Source organism: Panthera uncia, chromosome D1, assembly GCF_023721935.1.
Source record: "Panthera uncia isolate 11264 chromosome D1, Puncia_PCG_1.0, whole genome shotgun sequence".
NCBI classification, from domain to species: domain Eukaryota; kingdom Metazoa; phylum Chordata; class Mammalia; order Carnivora; family Felidae; genus Panthera; species Panthera uncia.
Genome location: NC_064808.1, coordinates 104,914,462 through 104,938,824, shown reverse-complemented (window position 1 = coordinate 104,938,824; position 24,363 = coordinate 104,914,462). Strand labels below are relative to the sequence as shown.

Here is a 24,363-nt window from a genome sequence, read left to right as displayed (position 1 = left end):
CTTCTTCCTAGATTAGCATGTCATCCCTGAACTTCAGGCAACTAGAAAGTGCCCTTCTGTCTACAAACAAGTCTCCCAGCCAGGGGCTCTGCCTGACCTAGAGTCTTCCTGCTCTACTCCCCACAAAGAGATGGGGCATAACCTAAGTTCGTGTATCATGACCCAAGAGTTCTTGGGAAGTACACTATGCTCCCCAGCCAGCTGTGGCTCTCAACTGGGCCACACACCCCTGTTCTGGCATGGCTCACACTGTAGTGAGCAGATCAAGAATCAGGCCCTGGCCCTCCCCGTCTTGTCAAATCCTCCGAATTACCGTATGCCAGTTGTGGCCAATGAAGGTACCATTTACACTCAACCCAACAGGTGGACCGGAAATTGAAGTTCTACAGGAATGCCTCTAGCTGTGTGTCACGGGTGGGGGCAGACTTCCTGGGGCAGCTGCTATCAGTCCTACGGACAAAGCAGTTTCTGGAGAAATAAGATGTTGGAGGGTAAGGCTGGGGAGGAGCTGCTGACGGAGGGGACGATGGTCTGTGTCCCTCCGCACCCCCATTTAAGGTGCACGCATTCACCTGCCAGCCTTTTCACAAAGACCAAACTGGGTAAGCTCTCACGTGGGCTCACAAGACCGAGTGAGAATAGACATCCCAAAGAATGGGAAAACGTGAAATACTTGGGCCGGAGCGGGAGAGCACGGTCACTTCGCAGAAACAAAGTACCATGTGTGGTCGGGGAAGGTGGGACTCCACGTGGTAACTCCAGACACTAGCACCGCTAGCCCCCTCCATCACACCTGGTGTGCAGAATCTGGCCTCCCCACTGGGCAGGCCACAGGCAGTCACTGCTCACCGTGGGTTGGTTGTATGGCACCATCTGTATGCTTGTTAAGGTCACTTGGAGCCAGTAATTGTTCAAACGACTTCCCTTCCAACCTAAATTCCTTCTCCAAAAGTATCTGCACTTCAGGATTGCTTGAAGAGGACAGTATTTCAACCAAGGAGTGAAGTGCATGACAAAAGCCATCAGGAGCAGGAAGTCTGGGACATTAAATCCTACAAGTAAAATTCTGCTCTTCTGGAGAGCCTTTACTCCCCTTGAGATACCATTTCTAGATTGCCAGACGTCTCCGAACGCCCTAGGACTGTGGGAGAACTGCACGTTCAGCATTACCTAATTTCCTCATAAATCACTCGCCTTTTAATCAGCTAAGTGGCTATCTGCTGAAGTTCCCTGATTTATGCGTATCTTTTGAGGGCTGAGGATGCGTCCAGATACTAAGTGATTAAATGTGGATGAAAATGGCACATCACCATAATAATGACAGAAAAGAGAGTCGTGACTAGGCAGACAGAAGACCTCAGAGCCCATGCAGACGGCGTCGTTAAAGGGCAGGCTCCAGAGCTGCAGGGAAAACGGCACGATCAGGCTGGCTTTTACATGAAAATCTTCCCAGCTCCTCTCACTAGACACGCACCTGCTGGCTCAGCAGCTCCAGGGGAACCGTAGCCCCTCAGAATTCAGTGTTTCAAGAGCCATGGGGGCTGCAAGCTGCCAAGCTGAAAGAAATCTTGGCATCTGTGTTCCCGCAAGCCACCAAACTCTGCCCTGCAAGAGAGGCTTCCACTTCTCTGAGAATTCTATCCTTCACCTGCTCATCAAAGCCAATCCCTGCTGAAGGCAGTCATCAGAATACCCTCTTTCAAAACAAAACACTTCGATTTAATAGGATATTACGGAGGTACTATAAAATGACAATGGTTTATGTCACAGGTCTCTGTAAGGAACACCTGTTAAAGCGCCACCTGCTGGGCACACCACAGATAACACATACAAATTCTCCACGAGCCACTGGTCCCAGAAGGGTGAGAAATGTTAACCGCCTGTCCACAAGAGAACCTACTTTCAGAGCGCAAACAGTGAAAATGGCACCAGCAAAGACCGCTCTCCTTCCAGTGTTACCACAGTCCAACTGCACAATTTATTACTTCTGTACGACACTAGAGAACAACCTAGCAGCCCTATTGTAACATTCAGGAGGGTTTTTTTAATGGTATGAATATCTACAAAAAAAAGATCGAAACATCAATACTGTTCTAATAGGCTGGAAAAGTAATTACAGGAGGTTCTCAATGTAAGAACGTATTGTGTTTCAAAAGCTTGTGTGTGAGCCGGATATCTGAAGACACATTTTCCATGGAAGTGTTATTATGGAGACCGGGAAGTGACAGTCTTCATGAACTAAATATTGAAGCCAGGACGCACAGCTTTGTGGTACCATTATTCAATTGCTGAATGTCATTCACAGCATTGCATCTCTGGAAGACCGAATTCTAAGGTTTAATTCAGGATGCTAACACGGGAATTCCTTTGCCCCTGCCTCTCCAGAGGGAGCAGGAGATGAGAAAAAACACCAGGTTTAGGGGGATGGGTGGAAAGGGCAGGGCAGGGCAGGGTAAGATAATACTGCCTAAAAGTATCTGCATAAAAACCCTTACTTTAGATCAGTCTCCCCTTAAATTCTCTGAACTGGGACCAAAGACAAAGTTCACTTAACAAATGCCCAAGAGGTGAGATGACCAAGGTCTAGAAAGATGAACAAAAGCCACAGTGGACCTGAAAGAGCTCAGCCCGTGGTGAAGAAGGGCAGGTAAACAGCAAGCGCTCAGTAAGTGCTACAAGAAGATATGAACAAGGGCCCCGGTAGCCTACAGGAGCAGAGGCCCGGCCTGGATGGCCTGAAGAAGGCTTCAGAGAAAGAGATGACAGTTGAGCTAAACCTTAACAGACACGTGGGATGCTGTCACCGGAGATTCTCCATTTCACTGTCCCTACATACAGGTTTATGCCAAAGCAAGATATTTTTAAAAGTTTTTTTTATGTTTACTTATTTTTTTAAAAAGTTTATTTATTTTTGACAGAGAAAGAGAGACAGACAGAGCATGAGTGGGGAAGGGGCAGAGAGAGGGAGACACAGAATCTGAAGCAGGCTCCAGGCTCTGAGCTGTTAGCACAGAGCCCGACACGGGGCTTGAACTCACAAACTGCGAGATCATGACCTGAGCTGAAGTCAGACGCTCAACCGACTGAGCCACCCAGGCGCCCCTGTTTATTTACTTATTTTGAGAGACAGAGAGAGAGAAAGAGAGAGAGACAGAGAGAATCCAAGCAGGCTCCATGCTGTCAGCGCTGAGTCTGATGCAGGGCTCGAACCCACAACCCGCGGTATCATAACGTGAGCCGAAATCAAGAGTCAGATGCTTAACCGACTGAGCCACCCAGGCACCCCCCACAGAAGGATATTTTAAGAAATAATGTACTAATCAAACTGAAAGTCTTCCCCAAAGGGCCAAACACTGTAACCTAAACTTGTCCACTCATTGGTAGCTGTGAACGGTACAGAGCAAAAACCAACCATTAGTTTTAATCAGCTGCAGAGAATAAAAGTTTATTTCACTCAAAAAAGTAAAAAAAAAAAAAAAAAAAAATTAGAGGTGTCTGGGTGGCTCAGTCAGTTAAGCATCTGACTTTGGCTCAGGTCATGATCTTGAGGTTCACAGGTTCAAGCCCCATGTCGGGCTCTACGGTAGTACTACAGAGCTGCCTTGGGATTCTCTCTCCCTTCTCCATTTGCACTCGCTCTCTCAAAATAAATAAATACATTTTAAAAATACATATTTAAAAAATTTTTAATTAAGATAATTCAATTTTAAAAAGATTATTCTGGCAAATAATGATCTGTGGGTTCACTCTGAACTTCCCTCCATCCCAACACAGCCCCAGACAGGTCTGCCACCTTACAGAAAGACATGATCCTAAAATGTTAGATATGGAGAAATCTGGAATATATAAAGTTATTAAAAAAAATTTTAACATTTACTCATTTTGGAGAGACACAGAGAACAGAGCGTGAGTGGGGGAGTGGCAGAGAGAGAGGGAGACAGAATCCAAAGCAGGCTCCAGGCTCTGAGCTGTCAGCACAGAGACCGACGCGGGGCTCAAACCCACTGACGGTGAGATCATGACCCGAGCCGAAGTCGGACGCTCAACAGACTGAGCCACCCAGGCGCCCCTAATAAAGTCATTTAAAATCCAGAAGGGGAACTGGTTAATCAAAGAAACCACACAGTGAATGTATTTCCATGACATCAAAATCTTTTAATAACATGAACATTTACCCTCAATTTCTTTATTACATTAGAAAAAAGTTTACATACACAGTCTTTGTAAAGTGGCATAGTGATAGATGATGTCTCATGGCACGTTACAAACACTTGGTGAGAAGTAGTGTGGCACCCTCTTTGAACAACAGAGAGAGGGTTCCTCAGTCTACTGTATGGACCCTTCTTTCCTACATCTACGATACTCACACTTGTATCTCGGGATTTCTCAAGGGCTACCCCACCCATGCCGCCATATGCAATCACCAGACCTCACTGTGGTATAAAGGCCACAAGGCTTGTGGACAACGACTGTCTCAGCGAGACAAAACCCAGAAGCCTCTAACTGTGGAAACCTACCCCAAACCACACCGACTCCCCCAACTTCTGACTGCCCAGCCCCGCTGGACAGCCCACTTTCAGGCCCTGTCCTGAGGCTGGATCGTGCCTGGTTGTCTCCCCGCAATGCTCTCCCACCTGTGCCTCCGAGACCCCAGTACGGGGACACAGCTTGTCTCCCTGACACTAACAGGTATTGGTTCTCAAACAGAGACACGATCCAAGCCACCCTGTCTTCTGTTCTATTTTCATAGTTCTACTTTTGATACATTATTTTGTATTCCTTTGTAAAATTTAACCACTGGATCCAGTCCAATGCTACGGGGCTCACTCCCCACCTACCAATTTTCCAAGTGTCCCCTCGGTGCTCAGCGGGCTCTGCTTGCCCCCGGCGACGGCTCCCGGCTTCCCAGGAAGCCTCAGGCGTGTGCGCCCCTTCTTGTCCAGCTACAAGGCGGCCGAGGGGGTCTCCTGCAGGTTCTCCTCGAGCTTCAGTCCTAGGTTGTCGATTCCGATGCTGGTGATGGGCGGCACGCTGCTCTCTGCCGGCTCGGCTGTGCGCGTGGGGGTAGAGCAGTAGAGGACGAACCCCACCATGATGACGGTGAAGGACAGGAGGTAGAGCCCCGAAAACTAGGAGGAGAACAGGCTACGGGTCGTGGTCTCCGACAAACACACGATGGCTGCCGCCCTTTGCCAACTGTGCTTTCAGGGTGACCCTCTCACAATCCTTTTTTCCTGAAAGTTGCCTAAGGAGACACTCGCTCATGCCCCAAACCCTCCAGTACGGATGCCGGTGATCTTACGCACTCTGGTGTGGGGGGCCGGGCCCCGGTGCCAGGCTGAGACCGGGTCGAGCAATGTTCCCCGTTGACTCAAGCCAACCCGGTGGTCCCCCCTCCCATTCATGTGGGAGGCCGGGCCCCGGCGCCAGGCTGAGACCGGGTCGAGCAACGTTCCCTGTTGACTCAAGCCAACCCGGTGGTTCCCCCTCCCATTCCCCCACTTTCAAGGGCATACGAAAGCCTTGTCAAGGCTGAGAAAGTTAATTCCTGAAGCCTGTGGTCTGCAGGTGTTGGCAGTAATGCTACCTCCCTTTTTCTACCCCGAGTCAGATAGAAACAAACATGGGAATTGTGTTTTGCTAGCGATCTTATCAACAAGGTCTTGTGACCTGTCTAGAAAATGCACAAGAAACACAGAACTAAATGTTTTGGTGGGCAGCGATTATGTGAAACCTGTTTATTCTTAGAATGACCCAACCCATAAGAGTCTGGTTATAAAAGACTGTGTACAGCAACAATAAAGCCGTCACTTGGGCCATCAGCCCAGGGGACCCTCCTGTTCCCAAACTTTCTCTTCTCTCTTTTTTTCTTGCATTCCCCTACCCTCAGGACCCTGACCTCGGTGTTTGTCGCGCCGGCCGCGACACTCTGGCCACAGCAGCTGGCGCCTCAGCCAAGGGGACCCTTGGATCTCTAGAGAATGGAAATTTTGCCTCGCTCTGTGATAACCCAGCTGTACTCCCACCTTGCAACCAGTCCCACTCAGTGGAGAATCGAAAGTCAGCCTGGACACCATGAGAGAGTCAATTTCAGACCATAAGCACAATTTATAATACTGATGTGAAACAGAGGAAGATAGGACCTAAGATACAATGTGGATGTACAGATGTGACAAGTTCTCAACAACCCTTCATGTGTGAGAATGTGGTGAAATCCATTTTGGGGGCACCTGGGTGGCTCAGTCAGTTAAGCGTCTGACTCTTGATTTCGGCTCAGGTCACGACCTCATGGTTTATGGGTTCAAGCCCCACATCTGGCTTTGTATTAATAGCTCAGAGCCTGGAGCCTGCTTCCGATTCTGTGTCTCCCTTGCTCTCTGCCCCGCCCCTGCTCATCCTTTATCTCTCTCTCAAAAATAAGTAAAAATAAACTTTAAAAAATGAAATAAAATCCACTTTGTTAAAATATAATAAATTATCTTGTCCCTGCAGGCAAGTGTTACATAATCAAATTTATGGTGGACTGAGCAGATTCAGATTTTTAGAGCTCGAAAGACCATTTCTCAGCAACGCCTCCAACCCAAAGAAGTCACTGCTGTAAAGTGCAGGTGGACAAGCACAGGGAAGGGAGCCCCTACAGGAGGAATCCCCTACCCTCTCTGCTCCCAGAAGGACTGATTACAGCAAGAACCCGTTCTGACAGACACACCACCGAGACATGGAGTTCCTGGTGGCTTTCTCCAACCTGCCCCTCTCTGTTTAGGAAAACAACTACCCAGAGCAAAATGCAGTGAAGACACAACACTAATTCACTGTGTATTCTTACCAAAAATGGCCTGACATACCCCCAAAGTTTAAATAAATATGCACTCTGTATATTCACTCTCATTGGAGTTGAGGATCCATACAAAACGTCAAGTATTAAGGAAATTAACATTGTTTTTAACAGCACCAAAGATAAAACACAGAAAGAGAAAAGTTAAAGACTGACCAAGGATGGTGCAGTAAAACTTAGGGAAACTAGGCAGCACGATTTATGTGTAATTAAGTGCCTAGGACCATTTTTTTCCCTTGCAACAAGCGAACTCAACTTATGAATGGTCCTGCTAACCTGATTTTAAAGTTAAGAATGGGGTGTGCTATTTGCTCAAGCCAATAAATATTTTTAAACTAGCTGAGATTTCATAGTGTACCCCAAAGAGTTCTAATGTCTAAAAAGAGTTCTAATAAGGGGGTGACAAACAAAAACAATCAGAAAACACAACAGGTTGGGAAAGGAGATGAGGAGAAAGAATCTAGATACACTCCCAAAGGGGGAAGGAGGAACTAACCAGGGGTGTGAAATGAGCGTTAAGAGCATTGCTGCTCATCTCCAGCAGTGGGCTTCTGCCAGTCACCATTGGTTTCCACACGTTAATTTTTTAAAGGCTCTCGATTACTTCTTCCCCTAGAGACTTTAGAACTCTTTAAGGAATGGAACAGCCACAGCCCTCGGCAAAGTGCGGAAGCCTTCAAAGTCAATGACAATGATGCAAAGTCAGTGTTGATGTCAGGCTGAACAGCAGAACCTGGCTTTAGTTCTGGGATCAATACTCAGCACGATCCTCAACACACAGCCGGTATTTAATAAATATTTGTTGGGGAGAAAATATTCAGAATATATTAGGGAAAGTTAAAGCTATTTAGAGTACCCTAAACGTTTAAAGTCAGTGTTATAAAGCCAGTACTTATGTTCGCCTATAAAATGTTCACTGTTACTTGTGGGTAAATCTACATAACTTGGTCAAAACATGTCCTCTTTGGTTTGGTGGTTTTAAATGTTTAGAAGAAAAAATAACTTTTCCTTTTAAGAAGGAGGTGATCAAATGGAGACACTTCTCTTAGAGGGGAGAGACTCTGAGGAAACGGGGTTTCCTGAATTAGAGGCTCTTACCTTCACCTTTTTTCTTACTTTGAATTCTACCCTTTGTATCTGGATCTATGCAGGAAGTTTCTTGTAGCTCCTCTGGTCAGTAAGTATTTACTCAAGATCAATTCCAGAGGAGGCAAAATTTTTAAACTTTTTCAACTCTCTGATTTTTTAAAAAATCAGAGCCAAAGTGGGGCACCTGGGGCTCAGCTGGTTAAGCATACAACCTCAGCTCAGATCGTGATCTCATGGTTTGTGGGTCTGGGCCCCGTGTCGAGCTCTGTGCTGACAGCTGAGAGCCTGGAGCCTGCTTGCTATTCTGTGTCTCCCTCTCTCTCTGCCCCTCCCCCACTCATGTTCTGTCTCTCTCTGCTGCCCTCTCTCAAAAATAAACATTAAAAAAATTTTTTAATAAAAAATCAGAGCCAACATTATTTTAGATACTACAATTGTAAAAAAGTGGTAGTATATTGGGCTTATAATCCTGTCTTTAAAAACCGGTTCTACAACACTAGGTATCTTCTTGAAGCTCTGAATGGTTTTCCACCTCTGTAATTTACTCTGAAGATCACAGCAGATCTGCTCTTTGCTCTACAAGCCTCAAAACAGCCTTTGACCAAAACAACCAAGTCTGATCTAAGAGTGAGCTGCTAGACATGCAGGGACAAAGAAACATACAGCAAAAGAACTGGGAAGGAATTTTAAAGTCTGCATGCTCCAATTCTGAGAATAACAATTTAAAGGTATGTGGTCAAAAAAATGGCTTTTTCATATAAAGTTAAGAGCAGTGAAAGAGGAAATATCTGCATGAAGGGAGCTTATAATAAGTAGTGGCAGGTGTATTTTCACTTCAAAGCTTTTATTTCTTTAACCTTACTTCTTCCCACTTGGGTATTATTTTACTTAGAAAATTTTACTTACTAAAAAGAAAAAAGTACAGGTGAGTGAAGTTGTATGTAACACATAACCTGCCAACTGCTCAGTTTAACTGCAAAACAGAAACACCATCACCTCCTAGTGGTAGCTATGTGAAATGCAAGCACAGCATCAAACTTTCTTGCCTCCCTCCCCAACAACTCACTCACTTTGAAGGCCTACTTTGTAGCCCTTAGCAATTGTTCTCATTAAAAAAAAAAAATCTAGGCTTGTTAGATCACTTCTCCGATTCATTTTGACATGTTATTTTTTAATGATGCTGCCAAGAAGCTATAAATACCCTTTCAGTTTTAGTTCAGGAATACCTTAACCAGCAAGTTTGTAAAGATAACAGCTAGCTCCTATTACATGTAACCTTGCAGGGCAAAAATGGTTTATGCTTCTTTAAGCAGAAATTTCTGAGAACGCACGGAACTAGGCTTTGTGAGTTCACAGCCAATTCCTGGGAATAGTGTAAATCTGTGCCAAGCAATTTCTGCCTGGATACAAAATTCTACAAGGACAAAGGACTGTAGTTGTTGTTCCCAAATGAAACTAAAATTATCAAGCAACAGCCAACATTCTAACTATTTGTTCAAATCGCTTGCTGTGATGGCAAGCTTGTCAACAGGCATCTACTGAAGGTACAACTAAAGAAAGACGGGTTTCTGATGCAGCAGTTCTCAAGCTCCCAAGACCTTCGAGGGGACCCAAGACCCTTTCAGAAGTCTGTAACATCAAAAGTCTTCTTATAATACTAATAAGATGCTACTTGCCTGGAGCGCAGGGGGACTTTCCAGTGAAATTCTTTTTTTTTTATGTTGATTCACTTTTTGCGAGAGAAACAGACCGAGCACAAGCAGGAGAGGGGCAGAGAGAGAGGGAGACACAGAATCGGAAGCAGGTTCCAGGCCCTGAGCTGTCAGCACAGAGCCCGACGCGGGGCTCAAACTCATGAATGGTGAGATCATGACCTGAGCCGAAGTCGGACGCTTAACCGACTGAGCCACCCAGGCGCCCCTGTCAGTGAATTCTTGCCCCAAAAATGAGGTTTAATTTTGGATCTAAAATATTAAAGCAACCCATTACTTCTTTTAGACCAAACAAGTGTTCCTATTTGCTTACCTTATAGCCAAACAGAAAGAGTCCAAAGAAAAGACTGTAGAGGTCGGCTGTCAGGATGCCCAAGTTCACAGAAGTGGCACTAGTGACCTGAATCACCAGCGGCATAAAGCTGTACAGGCAAAACATACAGAGGGCAAACGCCACAAACAGCAGGGCTGTGGGGGGACACAAAAGTGGAATATCGAATATCACAGGAAGAAATCAGAAGTCAAAGACACTCTGAAGGCTTGGCTGCCGTATAAAATTCCCTAACTGTTTAACATACTATCTACAAAGTCTCTTGTTAACACTCAGCATTGCCAATGAGGCATAGAAAGCTCTCAGGAAAAATATAATAATAAGACATGACATAGAGGAAGGACTTCAAAACTCCAACAGGGTGTTAGAGGGGGAAGGGCACAGAAACTTGCTCACGGTGGGACTGGTTCAACAGCTCCAGCCGCCCCAGGCAGAGAGATCTTGTGATAAAAGGTCAATAAAAGCAGAATAACGATCAAGAAGAAACACCCATTATCTTTTGTTCATCTCATTAAATTCAGTGTTCCCAGAAAGCACAGTATAACCATCCTCTATTGGACAGTGTGGGTGCTCACTATTTAGCTTTGCAAACGCCTCTTCAATCTCACCCCTATACCCGACACACACCCACACACACCCACTCACACCCCAGCAATCGAAGTTATTTAACTGAACTAAATTATCCAAGCCTGGCAAATGAACACGGCATTTTACGTACTGCTTATAACTTCTTTCCACCCATCATTAAATAAGGTTGGAGTCTTTCCTGTTTCACCACTGTTTTCTTCTACATTATTGATTAGTGCAGATGCCCAGGAATACCAGAGAGAAGCAATGGAAGGTGGTGGGTGATTACGTGCCATCAGATGATTCGGGTTAATGTTTCACAAATTACATCAAGCAGACAACCTTCACAAGAGCTTTGAGGACTCGTGATACAGATCTAATTGACAGGGAGTGTGACCGAAGGTCAGTCTTGCTCAGAATTCCTAGGACAGCAAAGCTATTCCTGAAGGTTAAGGTTAAGAATTAACTCCTGTGGAAGGTTCATTTACAAGTTCTCACAGAAAGCTCCCTGTAGACCACTGGAGCCCTCTGTGTACTTAATTACTGTGTGATTTTACAAAAATGACTAAATATTATGTAAATGAAGGTATTTATTTCTTGATGCGTGTTTTTGTCACTTAGAGGAAAAGGATACTGACCAAAAAAAGGATGAACATTTATGAACATACCGATTTTCCAGTCCCACTGAATGCTGGCAATATCCTTACATTCAACGATCGATCTAAGATTAAAACAAGAGGTCACAGTGAGATCTTACTCATTTTCACTTGTTTATAAGCATTTTAGTTGCTATACATCAGCTAAGGTGAAGAATTATGTTGATTCTTTTTTGAGGATTACATTGATTTTTAAATTTTGGTAAGTATGTTTAATAAAAATGACATAGAGGGGCGCCTGGGTGGCTCAGTCGGTTGAGCGTCCGACTTCAGCCAGGTCACGATCTCGCGGTCCGTGAGTTCGAGCCCCGCGTCAGGCTCTGGGCTGATGGCTCAGAGCCTGGAGCCTGCTTCCGATTCTGTGTCTCCCTCTCCCTCTGCCCCTCCCCCGTTCATGCTCTGTCTCTCTCTGTCTCAAAAATAAATAAATGTTAAAAAAAAAAATTAAAAAAAAAAAAATGACATAGAATAAAATCAAAGGGGCCCATAAACATGTTTTATGCCTGTAGAAGCAGTTTTCAAATAGTGGTCAGCTATAGAAGGAAAACATGACAGTGTGTCTTCCATTTGAATAGGGAGATAATAGTTTCTGGAAATCATTGAAAAACAGTCTTTCTTGGTAATGCCCCAACCACACTGTAAGCAGAAATCCCAAACATCATGCACACGTAAGAAAATGAGGCATAGGGGCGCCTGGGTGGCTCAGTCAGTTAAGCGTCCGACTTCGGCTCAGGTCATGATCTCGCAGTGTGTGAGTTCGAGCCCCACGTCGGGCTCTGTGCTGACAGCTCAGAGCCTGGAGTCTGCTTTAGATACTGTGTCTCCCCCACTCTCTGCCCCTCCTCTGCTCATGCTCTGTCTCTCTCTGTCTCAAAAATAATTAAAAACATCTACAAAAAAGAAAGAAAATTAGACATATTTTTTGCCATTTCTAGAATCTTCTAGGGGTGCTGGGTGGCTCAGTTGGTTAAGCATCCAGCTCTTGGTTTCGGCTCAGGTCATGAACTCACAGTCTTGAGTTCAAGCCCCACATTGGCCTCTGTGCTGACAGTGCAGAGCCTGCTTGGGATTCTCTCTCTCTCCCCACCCCTCCACTCTCTCTGTCCCTCCCTACCTGCTCTCTCTCAAAACACATAAAAATAAACAAAAAACAAAACAAAACAAAAGAGCCTCCTCATAGATAGTTAGCAAGTCACCGATTTCAAATCGGAATCTGGGCCAAATCAACAATGAACAGTAGTAGCTAGAAAGTGATCATGTATGATAAATGTGCTTCTTTGGGGTTTTTTTGTTTGTTTTTTTGTTTAGTTTATTTTTGACAGAGACAGAGGGGGAACATGAGCTGGGGAGGGACAGAGAGAGAGGGAGACACAGAATCCGAAGCGGGCTCCAGGCTCCAAGCTGTCAGCACAGAACCCGACGCGAGGCTCGAACTCACGAAGCGTGAGATCATGACCTGGGCCGAAGTCGGACGCTCAACTGACTGAGCCACCCAGGCGCCCCTACTTCTTTGGTTTTTAAGGGAAATTTTAGACTCTTACAGCTGTATGCCACTGATAATGGTTCCAAATAGGCCCACCATTCCTAAAAACTCCTGCCTGCTCAGCTTCTTCACGATATACTCTTCACACACATTAGAAACAGCATAGAGAGAAGCTCCAAGAAGGACCAAGATGTCACCAATCAGCACGTCACTACCTGCAGGAAGACAAGGCACAAAACACAACACAGTGTCAATATAGGGGACCCTCGCTCGCTCGCTTCCAGCAGTTTATCTGGTTCACGTTCGTTTAAGTAAGTCTTTATGGAAGGACAAACCCTGATTTCTAAAAGTTTAAGGACCCTTCTTCTCCTCAATTTCTGGCACAATTCTGCCATGATTTTTCTCACAGTTCAACCCCTCAGGAGACTATAAGATCAGAAAATGGAGCCATAACATAAGGCCTCAGGAAATGATTCTATGACAGAGAAATTGATGGAATTTATGGCAGGGGATTAACTGAAAACTACAGGGAAGGAAGCTACCCAGTCAAGGTTATCTTCTCTCAAAGGGCACAATAAAGTCACTCGGAGGTTGGGTGAATTCGACACCATATTTAGATTTTATACCATCAATTGCCTGAACTTTGGCCCAAAGCATGTCCACGTCCACATGTTCTCATCCATGGAGCCACTGAAAAACAGGTCAGTCATCCAGTGGACATGAAACTTCCTTTTGATAAAAAAACCCAACAATCTACAGTAGCTTTTCCAGTAAACTAATCTCAACGTATGGGCCCAAAGATTAATTGTAAATATATCAACAACTGTCTCTCTCATGAGACGAAACAAAACTATTTATTGTGACAAAAAGGCACGAGCACCGTGCACAGGTAAGAACATAAAAAACTGCTTTGCAGGGGCACCTGGGTGGCTCAGTCGGTTAAGTGTCCGACTTGGCTCAGGTCATGACCTCAAGTTTATGGGTTCGAGCCCCACGTCAGGCTCTGTGCTGACAGCTCAGAGCCTGGAGCCTGCTTCAGATTCTGTGTCTCCCCCTCTCTCCGCCCCTACCCTGCTCATGCTCACTTGCTCGCTCTCTCTCTCTCTCAAAAATAAATAAACATTAAAAAAAAAAAAAGCTGCTTTGTGGAAGTGGTTACAACAGCAGAAGCAAATAGATCTCAAAATAAAAAACTTAAAAGACAGTTTATAACCAAGACACGTTTTCTGTCTTTTACCATATACCTTTGCAATATAAAAGCAAAAACACGAGGCGCCTGGGTGGCTCAGTTTAGAGTCCGGCTCTTGGTTTTGGCTCAGGTCATGATCCCACGGCTGTGGGATCGAGCCCCGCGTTGGGCTCCTCACGGAGCATGGGGCCTGCGTGGGTTTCTCTCTCCTCTCCCTCTGCCCCTGCCCCCTGCTCCCATTCTCTCTCTCAAAATAAATAAATTAAAAATTTTTTTAAAAAAAAGCAAAAATACAAGCAAAATTTTTTTCTGGGATGGAACCAGAAACAAAGTAGCACAGCCTCACCTGAATTGTCTTCTCTCCCTGCGAGTATGTCAGCACCGACCATCGTCCCCACGCCCAGCAGACAGACAGCTACAGCAATCAAGTGGATCACTCTGTATCTTGCATAAAGAACAAACCACGAGAGCGCCATCAACACAGGAATCCCAAAGCAGTCCAAAAGCTGCATGGAAGGAGAAACAAACAACTCAAACCATCTCTCCTCAGCTAAACGACGGAGTCAGCACCTAACTACTACCAGCTGTGTACATTTCGTGTGCATTTCACGGATTTACCCCATTGCCTGGACTCCCCAGTACCCGGGTTAGCTCATCTAACCTTCACGACTCTAGGAGACTGAAAATGCATTTCCCATTTCACAGAGCAGGAAAACCAAGCGCAGAGAGGTCACGTGAGCTGCCCCAAATCCCACAGTCAGAAGCGGGAGAACCGGTTGCTGCCCCCAGGAATTCCTCCCAGCAGCCGGTGCTACCTCGACACTCCCGCCTGTGTTTACCCGTAGGTCCAGGAGGCAGAGCTGCGGGCCCTAGTGCACCCTTGACCCGAGTCAACAAATACTTTCGCCCCTCCCAGGTGGGAGACGCAACAAGAGAAGCTGGAGACGAAGGTGTGAGACACGGCCCTCGCAGGTGGAATAAGTCGTCACACAACCAGATACTTCAGTGCCTTTGGGCCAAGAGCTGCAGAGAAGTAGCAGGGATTGTCAGAAGGCCCCGAGACACCAGCGCCCTGAGCAAGTGTGCGGCCCCACCGCGTGGGACAACACCTGCTCCCGGCAAATCCTCTGGCTCATCTCCATCGTCTACTCCTAAACACTTGCCACGCCTCTGATACTGCCGGGCGGAAAGGCAGGGGAGTGAACAGTGGCAAGATCCCAGCAAATCCAAAATCGGTGGCAAGATAAAGAAAAAATGGGGCATTTTATTCACTCGATTCTCGAGGTCACAGATTTTGCAGAGTGCATTCAAGGATAAAATACATGCCATACGCTAATAATACTCCTGAAACTGTTTTATTGCTCACTCTGTTTTTTGTTTTGTTTTTAACCTTGTCGCTGATTCGCTCTGTAGCTCTCTGGTTTGGGACAAGGCAGGCCCCTAAATCTCCAGCAGCCTGTTTCATGCTGTCCACCGCTGTTTAGTGATTGCCTTTCACCGCAATGTTGTTACTGGAGGCGGACGCGCCGACATGGGAATGGGCACTGCGCCTTGTTGTTTATTCCAGCTGCAGAACGCTAATCCCCTAAGTGCTTTACTGAGCCTGCCGGAACAACAAATCATTAAGCGATGCACATGGTAATAGCCCGTCCCAGAAGACACCAGCAGAATCCAGCCATGATGACTTAACAAAGTCTACACTAGAATTCCTTCAACAAAAAAAGTACAAAAGGTCACTCTCAAAAACTCTCACAGGAAACTCCCTATCCTGAAATCGTGTCTTCAAATCAAACTTATATTGGCTCTATTTTTTAACAATTTTTGGCGGCCATATAAGGGAGCTGCCCATGGGGTGCAGCCACTGACCAGCCGCGTGCTCCCCAGCTGGTCCCCCTCTGCGTCAAAATATGAGAGGAAGAGAGCAGACCCAGATGATCTCACGGGTCCCTTCTTACCATAACGTCCCATGACTTCTCATCTGATACCTAGCACATATGGCCTTCTAACTACATCGATTCTCCTTTTCACAATGTACTCTTGGTGATGGAAATCTTCTCTTTGCTTTTGGTCCCAAGAGCCTCCCTATTTAATTTAATCTTTAAAAATTATTGGACAGCCACAGTAGACAAGGCACTATAAGTAAGACGCTGGGGGAAGCAGAGGTACAAAAATGAGTTAGATTTTATTAGAAATACCTTATTAAAGACGGAGCACAGAGGAGAACATGAGATTGAATCAGACCTTAGAGAATGGAGGATGGGGGCTTCAAAAAGCACTGTGTTCTAGAAAGAATAGAGCTGCACAATGCAGGAGAAGCTGGCTGAGGGTGGGGAACCAGCAGAGGTGGCTGTAAAGTGAGAGGAAGCACGAGTACCAAACTAGCCCATGGGGTGTCCATGGCCACGTCGTGAGCACCATATTACATTACTGGTAATTACTACATTACTGGTCATAATTACAAAATCTTTTTAAATTTTTTTTAATGTTTATTTTTGAGAGAGAGAGAGAGCACAAGCAGGGGAGGGCAGAGAGAGAGGGAGACACAGAATCTGAAGCAGGCTCCAGGCTCCCAGCTGTCAGTACAGAGCTTGTGGTGGGGCTCGAGTTCACGAACTGGGAGATCATGACCTGAGCCAAAGTCAGACACTTAACTGACAGAGCCATCCAGGCACCCCCGTAATTACAGAATCTTTGAAGGAATCCTTGGGGGGAGGTTCAGAGACCATGTGGCCCAAACTCCCTTTCACCCAGGCCACAGATTTACTCAAGCAGAGACTTGGCTGGAAGGATCCCAGCGACACGCACCCTCCGCGGAGCTGGGAGCTGTAGCGGTCACATGCCCTTCTCGTACTATACTCCTTGCGAGCACCGAAAAGCAAACACCTTTTGACAACCAAATGCTTACATTTTCCTAAGAGGCTAGAAGTGAAAGAAATTCTTTTCAGTGGTAAAGGACATGAACTTCAGTCAAAAAGACCCAACTGTAAGAGTTCCACTTAGCTGTGTTTAGACCTTGTACCATTTCAAAACTTGTCATCGTCAGTCGTCAAGAGATCAAAGTTTCTGGGAGCTCTAATCAAGTAATTAAATTGTGCCTGAAATTATAAGGATAAACGTGACTAGAAAAATGCCATCTTCCACACTCTCATACCCTCATTACCCATAGCTGAAAGCACACATAATCCTATTCATGATGAATTTCATTCTTTCAGTAACTCCTGGTCTTAATTGTTATGAAATCCTGGGTTTTTTACGTGCCTCCTGTGGTATCCGTCTTAACCCATATTTCCCCAAGCCAGTCAAAAGCCAAAAAGTCTGCTGAAGACAATCCTTAGCACAATTAGTACAATGTTACAGAACAGAAAACACTTAATAAGATGCAGTCAGCATTTGGGGCGCCTGGGTGGCTCAGTCGGTTAAGCCTCCAACTTCAGCTCAGGTCACGATCTCGCGGTCCGTGAGTTCGAGCCCCGCATTGGGCTCTGGGCTGATGGCTCAGAGCCTGGAGCCTGCTTCCGATTCTGTGTCTCCCTCTCTCTCTGTCCCTCCCCCGTTCATGCTCTGTCTCTCTCTGTCTCAAAAACAAATAAACGTTAAAAAAAAAAAAAAATTAATGTATATTCACATGGGAAAAATACCAAATTTTCACCAATCCTTTTGTCTTCCAAGTGAAATAAGTCCAATTTCAGTTCAATGTTTTCCATGGTCCTAAAATGTGAAGACGAAATAAACACATCTCTGTATTTTAGGGGCACCTGGGTGGCTCAGTCAGCTAAGCTTCCGACTTGGACTCAGGTCGTGATCTCACAGTTGGTGGGTTCGAGCCCCACGTCGGGCTCTGCGCTGACAGCTCAGAACCTGGAGGCTGCTTCGCATTCTGTGTCTCCCTCTCTCTGCCACTCCCCCACTCACGCTCTGTGTGTGTGTCTCTCTCTCTCAAAAATAAACATTAAAAAAAAAAATCTCTGTATTTTAAATAGTGAGAAAACTGATGCATCAGAAAGTTATAAATCTAGGGGCACCTGGATGACTAAGTCAGTTGAGCATCTGGCTCAGGTCGTGATTTCACAGTCATGGCATCAAGCCCCACATCAGGTTCTGCAATGGGCATGGAAGCCACTTGGGACTGACTCTTTCCCTCTTTCTCCCTCTCTCTCTCTCTCTATATATATATATACCTCTGCCCTTCCCCCACTTGCATGCACTCTCTCTCTCTCTCTCTCTCTCAAAAAAAAAGTTACAAACCTATTAAACTGTGAAGCATAAACCTGACCCCGGAGTCTCCCTTTATAAACTGTGTTGTTGTTCCCACTAGTGAGTCGGTGCCATCACGCAGCCCGTAAGTCTGCTAACATTAAGACAACTGAATCAGTCTTCCTCAACCCCACCAAGTGAAAAAGTACTGCTCTGCAGGAACACACTTCTTTCAATCCATCAAGAGTCAACCTAAAAAAGGAATAAGGAGCTCGCTTTTGCCTTTGGCCACGCAGGACGCTGAGTCTCTACCCCATGTGTCTACGAGGTCCCTTCCAACAAGTCCAATGGCCCCTTTGTCTTGAATATCTACTTTACTAGCAAACCAGTTTTCTGTGACACACAAAAGTATACTCACTTTATGGGCCGTGTTCAAACAAACTTAAAACAACTCTTGTCAACATCACAGCATCAATTGCCAACTAAATATTTCTGCTTCCTTCGGTATCAACCGTTCTACTGGGGAGCAGCACTGGCAGGTTGGGAACTGATTAACTTGTATACGTTTTCACTGATTCCAGGAGATCTTACTCACTAGCACATATGCTCCCCTGAAAAACAGATAGCATCCACCCGTGTTTAGATTTCCTGCAAGGGAACAGGTTTTCGATAAAGTTGGCCTAGCAAACATGGCTTCAGCTTCTTTCCTTGAACGGAAAACTCCAAACCGGTCAGAGACTGCCTCTTACCTGGACACTGGTTAGAGTCGTATACTGGTACGCTCTGACAATCAGGTAATTGGCTTCCACGTCCGCTAGTCCAAGCAGGACGTACTTCCACCATTTTCTCTTCAAGATGTGCAGAAGGTTATCACTACCTGGTGGAAAGAAATCTCGGTTGGCACATGTTGCTTGAAAGCGATACCATGGGGATGCCTGGGTGGCTCAGTCGGTCAAGCGTCCGGCTCTCGACTTCGGCTCAGGTCATGATCTCGTGGTTCACGAGTTCGAGCCCCACAGTGGGGTCTGCACTGACCCCTGCTAGGGGTCTCAGTCTCCCGTCTGCACTGACAGTGTGGAGTCTGCTTGGGAGTCTCAGTCTCCCTCTCTCTCTCTGCCCCTCCCCTGTGTGTGTGCTCTGTTTCTCTCGGTCTCTCAAAATAAATAAATAATACTTTTTTAAAGAAAGAAAAGAGGGCCGCCTGGATGGCTCAGTCAATCAAGCTTCCAACTTCAGCTCAGATCATGATTTCATGGTTCATGAGTTCGAGCCCCATGTCGGGTTCTGTGCTGACAGCTCAGGGCCCGGAGCCTGCTTCAGATTCTGTGTCTCCCTCTCTCTGTCTCTGCTCCTCCCCGGCTTGTGCTCCCTCTCTTTCTCTCTCTCAGAAATGAATAAACATTAGAAAAAGAAAAGAAAAGGGGCGCCTGGGTGGCTCAGTCGGTTGGGCGGCCGACTTCGGCTCAGGTCGTGATCTCGCGGTCCATGAGTTCGAGCCCCGCGTCGGGCTCTGTGCTGACAGCTCAGAGCCTGGAGCCTGTTTCGGATTCTGTGTCTCCCTCTCTCTGACCCTCCCCTGTTCATGCTCTGTCTCTCTCTGTCTCGAAAATAAATGTTAAAAAAAAAAAAATTAAAAAGAAAAAGAAAAGAAAAGAAAATATTACTGTGCGTGTTCAATGTAGATAAAGAGTCGAAGCAAATGTTCATTATGTATTACGAATGTGGTGCTTCCTAATTTCCATTATTCATAACCTAAATGCCTACAGTAACTCAGCAGAGGCAGTTAGATTTTTTTCTGTTAGGAGACCCAGCCTAAGGTGTCATCATAGACAAGTGTTCAAAGAAAACACCAGAGAGAAAGTAAGTAGGAGAAAAGTGGTTAAATTTCCTTTCCTACTGTCACATAAATATAACATCCAGATATGGGCTTGGATGCTGCCATTGCTGATAAGCTACAGATTATCCTAGAAATGAGATGTTTTCTTATAAATCCATTTGGTCATTTAATCTCTGCACTTGGTCATTCTTTTGGAAGAGATGTGCTCTCAAGAGAAAATTAAGTCAGTGATAAGTCTGGAAAAAAGACTTACATCATTTAAGAAACACCTTTTATTGCCCAAATTCTACTTATTTAAGTTAACTGCAATTCACTTCTTTGGAGAATCTAGCAGGCAGGAGATACATAGTTAGCACATACAGGAGAAGGCTTTACGATAAGATAATCTATAAGTGAGAATCATAACCAAAGAATTATCACCGAAGTCCAATTCGCAGGAACATCCGGAAATCAAACAGTCAGTCCCACTCAACATGACATGGCTTGGAAGGTCCCTGCCATCACCCCTTGGGGGACCTCACTGACATATTTATGAATCATGCTAACTTCCTTCAAGAGTTCAGAACAGCTCACAGAGGAGCGGAGTCCGGGGCTAGTAACCATGTGTCCAATTGTGTTTCTAACTCCTAACATTCTTGCCAAATCTGGTGCTTTCCCCTTAAAATGTTTCCCCCCCACACACACACTGGCTTCCATTTTCTTTCAAAAATAAGTCACCTATCCCAACACAGGAATACCACTGACCTATTAAGGTTCATATTACAAGAGGATTAGCAAACACCAATGATTTCACGATGTGGCTTCAAATGCCAAAGACGGAAGGACAGCCCCCTCTTGGTCAGTCTGGGTTACCCCTCGTTTTCACATTCCTGGATTCAATTTCTTTTTGTTTTTTAGGTTTACTTATTTATTTTCAGAGAGACAGACACAGCACAAGTCGGGAAGGGCATAGAGAGAGGGAGAGAGAGAGAATCCCAAGCAGGCTCCACACTGTCAGCACAGAGCATGATGCAGGGCTCGAACCCACAAAACTGAGAGATCGTGACCCGAGGCGATCATGACTAAGACGCTTAACCAACTGAGCCACCCAGACACCCCTCACGCTCTCCTCTTACGGGAAGGACGTCTGTTACGACTAACAGCCCCTTGTGCACAGCATGGGCTCAGGGGCAGGCTGCCTGGCTCGGAATCCGGCTCCACCAGTCGCTACCTGTATGACTCACAACCAGCTCTGGTGGGCTGTGTGACTGTTTCCTCATCTGCAAAGTAGAGATAACGGTAATACTCACTTTGCTTCCTTGGGAGGACTTAGTGACATAAAATGTAACAAAATGAGGTAAACAATTCAAATGATATCCGGCACAATAGGTCAGTCAGAACCTTTCCCATTTTTTGCACAGCAGCTAGAAATCATAAATCTATAACGATTCTAAAACAACTTAACCAAGGGCACCTGCGTGGTTCAGTTGGTTAAGTGTCCGACTTCAGCTCAGGTCATGATCTCGTGGTTCATCGATTCGAGCCCTGCACTGGGCTCTGTGCTGACAGCTGAGAGCCTGCTTTGGATTCTGTGTCTCCCTCTCGCTACTCCTCCCCCTTGCACTTTATCTCTCTCTCAAAAATAAACATTAGGGGCGCCTGGGTGGCGCAGTCGGTTAAGCGTCCGACTTCAGCCAGGTCACGATCTCGCGGTCCGTGAGTTCGAGGCCCGCGTCAGGCTCTGGGCTGATGGCTCGGAGCCTGGAGCCTGTTTCCGATTCTGTGTCTCCCTCTCTCTCTGCCCCTCCCCCGTTCATGCTCTGTCTCTCTCTGTCCCAAAAATAAATAAAAAACGTTGAAAAAAAAATTTAAAAAAAATAAAAAAATAAAAAAACATTAAAAAAAAAAAAATAAAACAACTTAACCAGCCAGTAATAAGGATGTTAATTCCTTCTCTCCCTCTCCCTCTCTCTCTGCCCCTCCCCACTTGTGCTGTCTCTTTTTTAATATTATTAAAAAATAAATATTTTTTAAAAAGGGGGGCGGGCACCTGAGTGGCTCAGGAGGTTAAGTGTCTGACTCCTGATTTTGGCTCAGGTCATGATCTCATGGCTCATGAGATCAAGCCCTACATCAGGCTGTCTGTCAGCAGGGGATTCTCTCTCTCTCCCTCTCTCTGCCCCTCCCCTGCTCTACTCTCTCTCTCCCAAAATAAACAAACATTAAAACAAAAAAAGATGTTAACTCCTTGCCAATTCCTTTGTCTTTCTCACAACATAGACTTGATCTACACACAACCCGTGCTCCCTCTAACATTCTCCACTTGGCTGGAAATGTGTATTTTGGAGAGTGAGGCTCTTTTTAAGGGTTTTTTTTTTTTTATTTTTTTTAACGTTTATTTATTTTTGAGACAGAGAGAGGCAGAGCATGAACAGGGGAGGGGCAGAGAGAGAGGGAGACACAGAATCTGAAACAGGCTCCAGGCTCTGAGCTGTCAGCACAGAGCCCGACGCGGGGCTCGAACTCACGGACCATGAGATCATGACCTGAGCCGAAGTCGGACGCTTAACCGACCGAGCCACCCAGGCGCCCCTCTTTTTAAGGGTTTTTAATATTGTCTCTTAAATGTATCAACCACAGGAGAAAAAATAAAACCTGACTCTTAATGGAGCTTCCACTTTTTCGATTTTATTCATTTTTTTTTTTTAGTAATCTCTACCTCCAACGTGAGGCTCAAACTCACAACCCCGAGATCAAGAGTCCCATGCTTTACCAACTGAGCCAGTCAGATGTCCCAGCACTTTTTCAAATTCCTTGACAACTTCTACTGGTACCGTCTGGTGCTCCCTGTTCTTAACAATTTCACAGTTATACATAAATCTCCAATTGCTATTTGCATACCATTCAGAGGTGCCCTCCTTTTCTAATAACTTGGATGAAAAATAGTTTCCTGTTCTTGGTTTTACCTCGCATTTTATTTCTTAAGTAATTAGAAGCCCAACATTTTTATAAAGATAACTGGCTGCAAAGGCCACTCTCACGTTGTACCGACCTGACTGGAATGCCAGCATCACCGTATAAAACAGAAGCAGCAGGCAATAGTTGATAAAGCTCTGAAGCATGGGCGTGTTGACTCTGTATATTTCTGCCAGGTACTGGCTGGTAATGGCCGTCCCGCATATACACAAGGACAACATCTGACCCAATGCAACTGTCTTCAAGACGTTCCTGGAAAATAAAGGAGAAACTCAGAGTAACTTGCAAGTAAATTACACCTTATGTGCACGTACCCGCACACACACACATACTAAACACAAAGAAAAATGTGAATTATTCCAGGTGGCTCTTTATTTCACTTTTTTGCTTACTTCATGAACACAAAAACCAAAGTGTTGTATTTTAGGGGCGCCTGGGTGGCTCAGTCGGTTGAGCGCCTGACTTCAGCTCAGGTCATGATCTCACGGTCCGTGGGTTCGAGCCCCGTATCAGGCTCTGTGCTGACAGCTCAGAGCCTGGAGCCTGTTTTGGATTCTGTGTCTCCCTCGCTCTCTCCACCCCTCTCCTGCTTGTGCTCTTTCTCTCTCTCTCGAAAATAAATAAACATTAAAAAAAAAATTTTTTTTAATAATAAAGTGTTGTATTTTAACAAACTACATCTTTCACTGTTTGACATTTCTGATTTCCCACATTTCTCATTCCCACAAAGGTACATATTCCCAAACTTCACTGATCATTTTAATGTTTTTTGTTTGCTTGTTTTTTAGAGAGAAACAAAGCACAAACAGGAGAGGGGCAGAGAGAGACACACACAGCATCTGAAGCAGGCTCCAGGCTCGGAACTGTCAGCACAGAGCCTGACGTGGGACTCGAACTTGTGAACTGTGAGATGATAACCTGAGCTGAAGTCGGATACTTAACCTGCTGAGCCGCCCAGGTACCCCTTCACTGATCATTTTAGAGATCATTTTGATTACTTTGCTGTGTCACATTCTATCTGAAGGGTGTGTGATTTTTTTAATGCAACTTTAACTCCAGTTTTAAATTCTTCCTATTCATTAAATGTTTACCATTTTTTCCTCCTTTCATTCTCCCAGAGACTTGATTTCTTCAACTAAGGCTTTTACTGTTGCCTGCATGCTTGAATCACAGAGATTTAAAAAAAATTTTTTTCAATGTTTATTATTTTTGAGAGACAGAGAGCAAGCAGGGAAGGGGATGAGAGAGAGGGAGGCACAGAATCCGAAGCAGGCTCCAGGCTCTGAGCTGTCAGCACGGAGTCTGACACGGGGCTCGAACTCACAAACCGCGAGATCATGACCTGAGCCGAAGTCAGTCGCCCAACCAACTGAGCCACTCAGGAGCCCCCCACAGAGATTTTTTTTTTTTTTAAGTTTTATTATTTATTTTTGACAGACACAGGGTGCGAGCATGAGCTGGGGAGGGGCAGAGAGAGAGAGGGAGTGACAGAATCTGAAGCTGTCAGCACAGAGC

General features: G+C 45.4%; 1 protein-coding gene across 2 annotated transcripts; it reads right to left on the bottom strand.

Moving 5' to 3' along the window:
• Positions 1–4,134: 4,134 nt before the first annotated feature.
• On the bottom strand, positions 4,135–23,384 carry SLC35F2 (solute carrier family 35 member F2). Of its 2 annotated transcripts, XM_049614117.1 has the most exons (7): positions 22,925–23,382; positions 18,806–18,933; positions 14,209–14,368; positions 12,732–12,888; positions 11,203–11,255; positions 9,950–10,104; positions 4,849–5,129 (listed from the first exon to the last, which is right to left on the bottom strand). In XM_049614117.1, exons 1-7 carry the CDS (start codon positions 23,067–23,069, stop codon positions 4,944–4,946), a joined length of 984 nt encoding a protein of 327 aa, XP_049470074.1. In that variant the 5' UTR covers positions 23,070–23,382; the 3' UTR covers positions 4,849–4,943. The 2 variants fall into 2 exon arrangements, with proteins under 2 accessions (XP_049470069.1, XP_049470074.1); XM_049614112.1 differs by lacking the exon at positions 9,950–10,104 and having other exon boundaries at positions 4,135–5,129; positions 22,925–23,384.
• Positions 23,385–24,363: the final 979 nt, after the last annotated feature.

Bases quoted from the DNA above. Each gene is read 5' to 3' on its own strand.
- SLC35F2 (XM_049614112.1), bottom strand. From the start codon at position 23,069: ATGTTGTCCTTGTGTATATGCGGGACGGCCATTACCAGCCAGTACCTG. The intron at 12,889-14,208 runs GTGAGGCTGTGC...GTCTTCCTGCAG, and splicing joins AGGGAGAGAAGACAATTCAG to GTAGTGACGTGCTGATTGGT. The intron at 5,130-11,202 runs GTATGTTCATAA...TTCTCCTCCTAG, and splicing joins TCAGTGGGACTGGAAAATCG to TTTTCGGGGCTCTACCTCCT.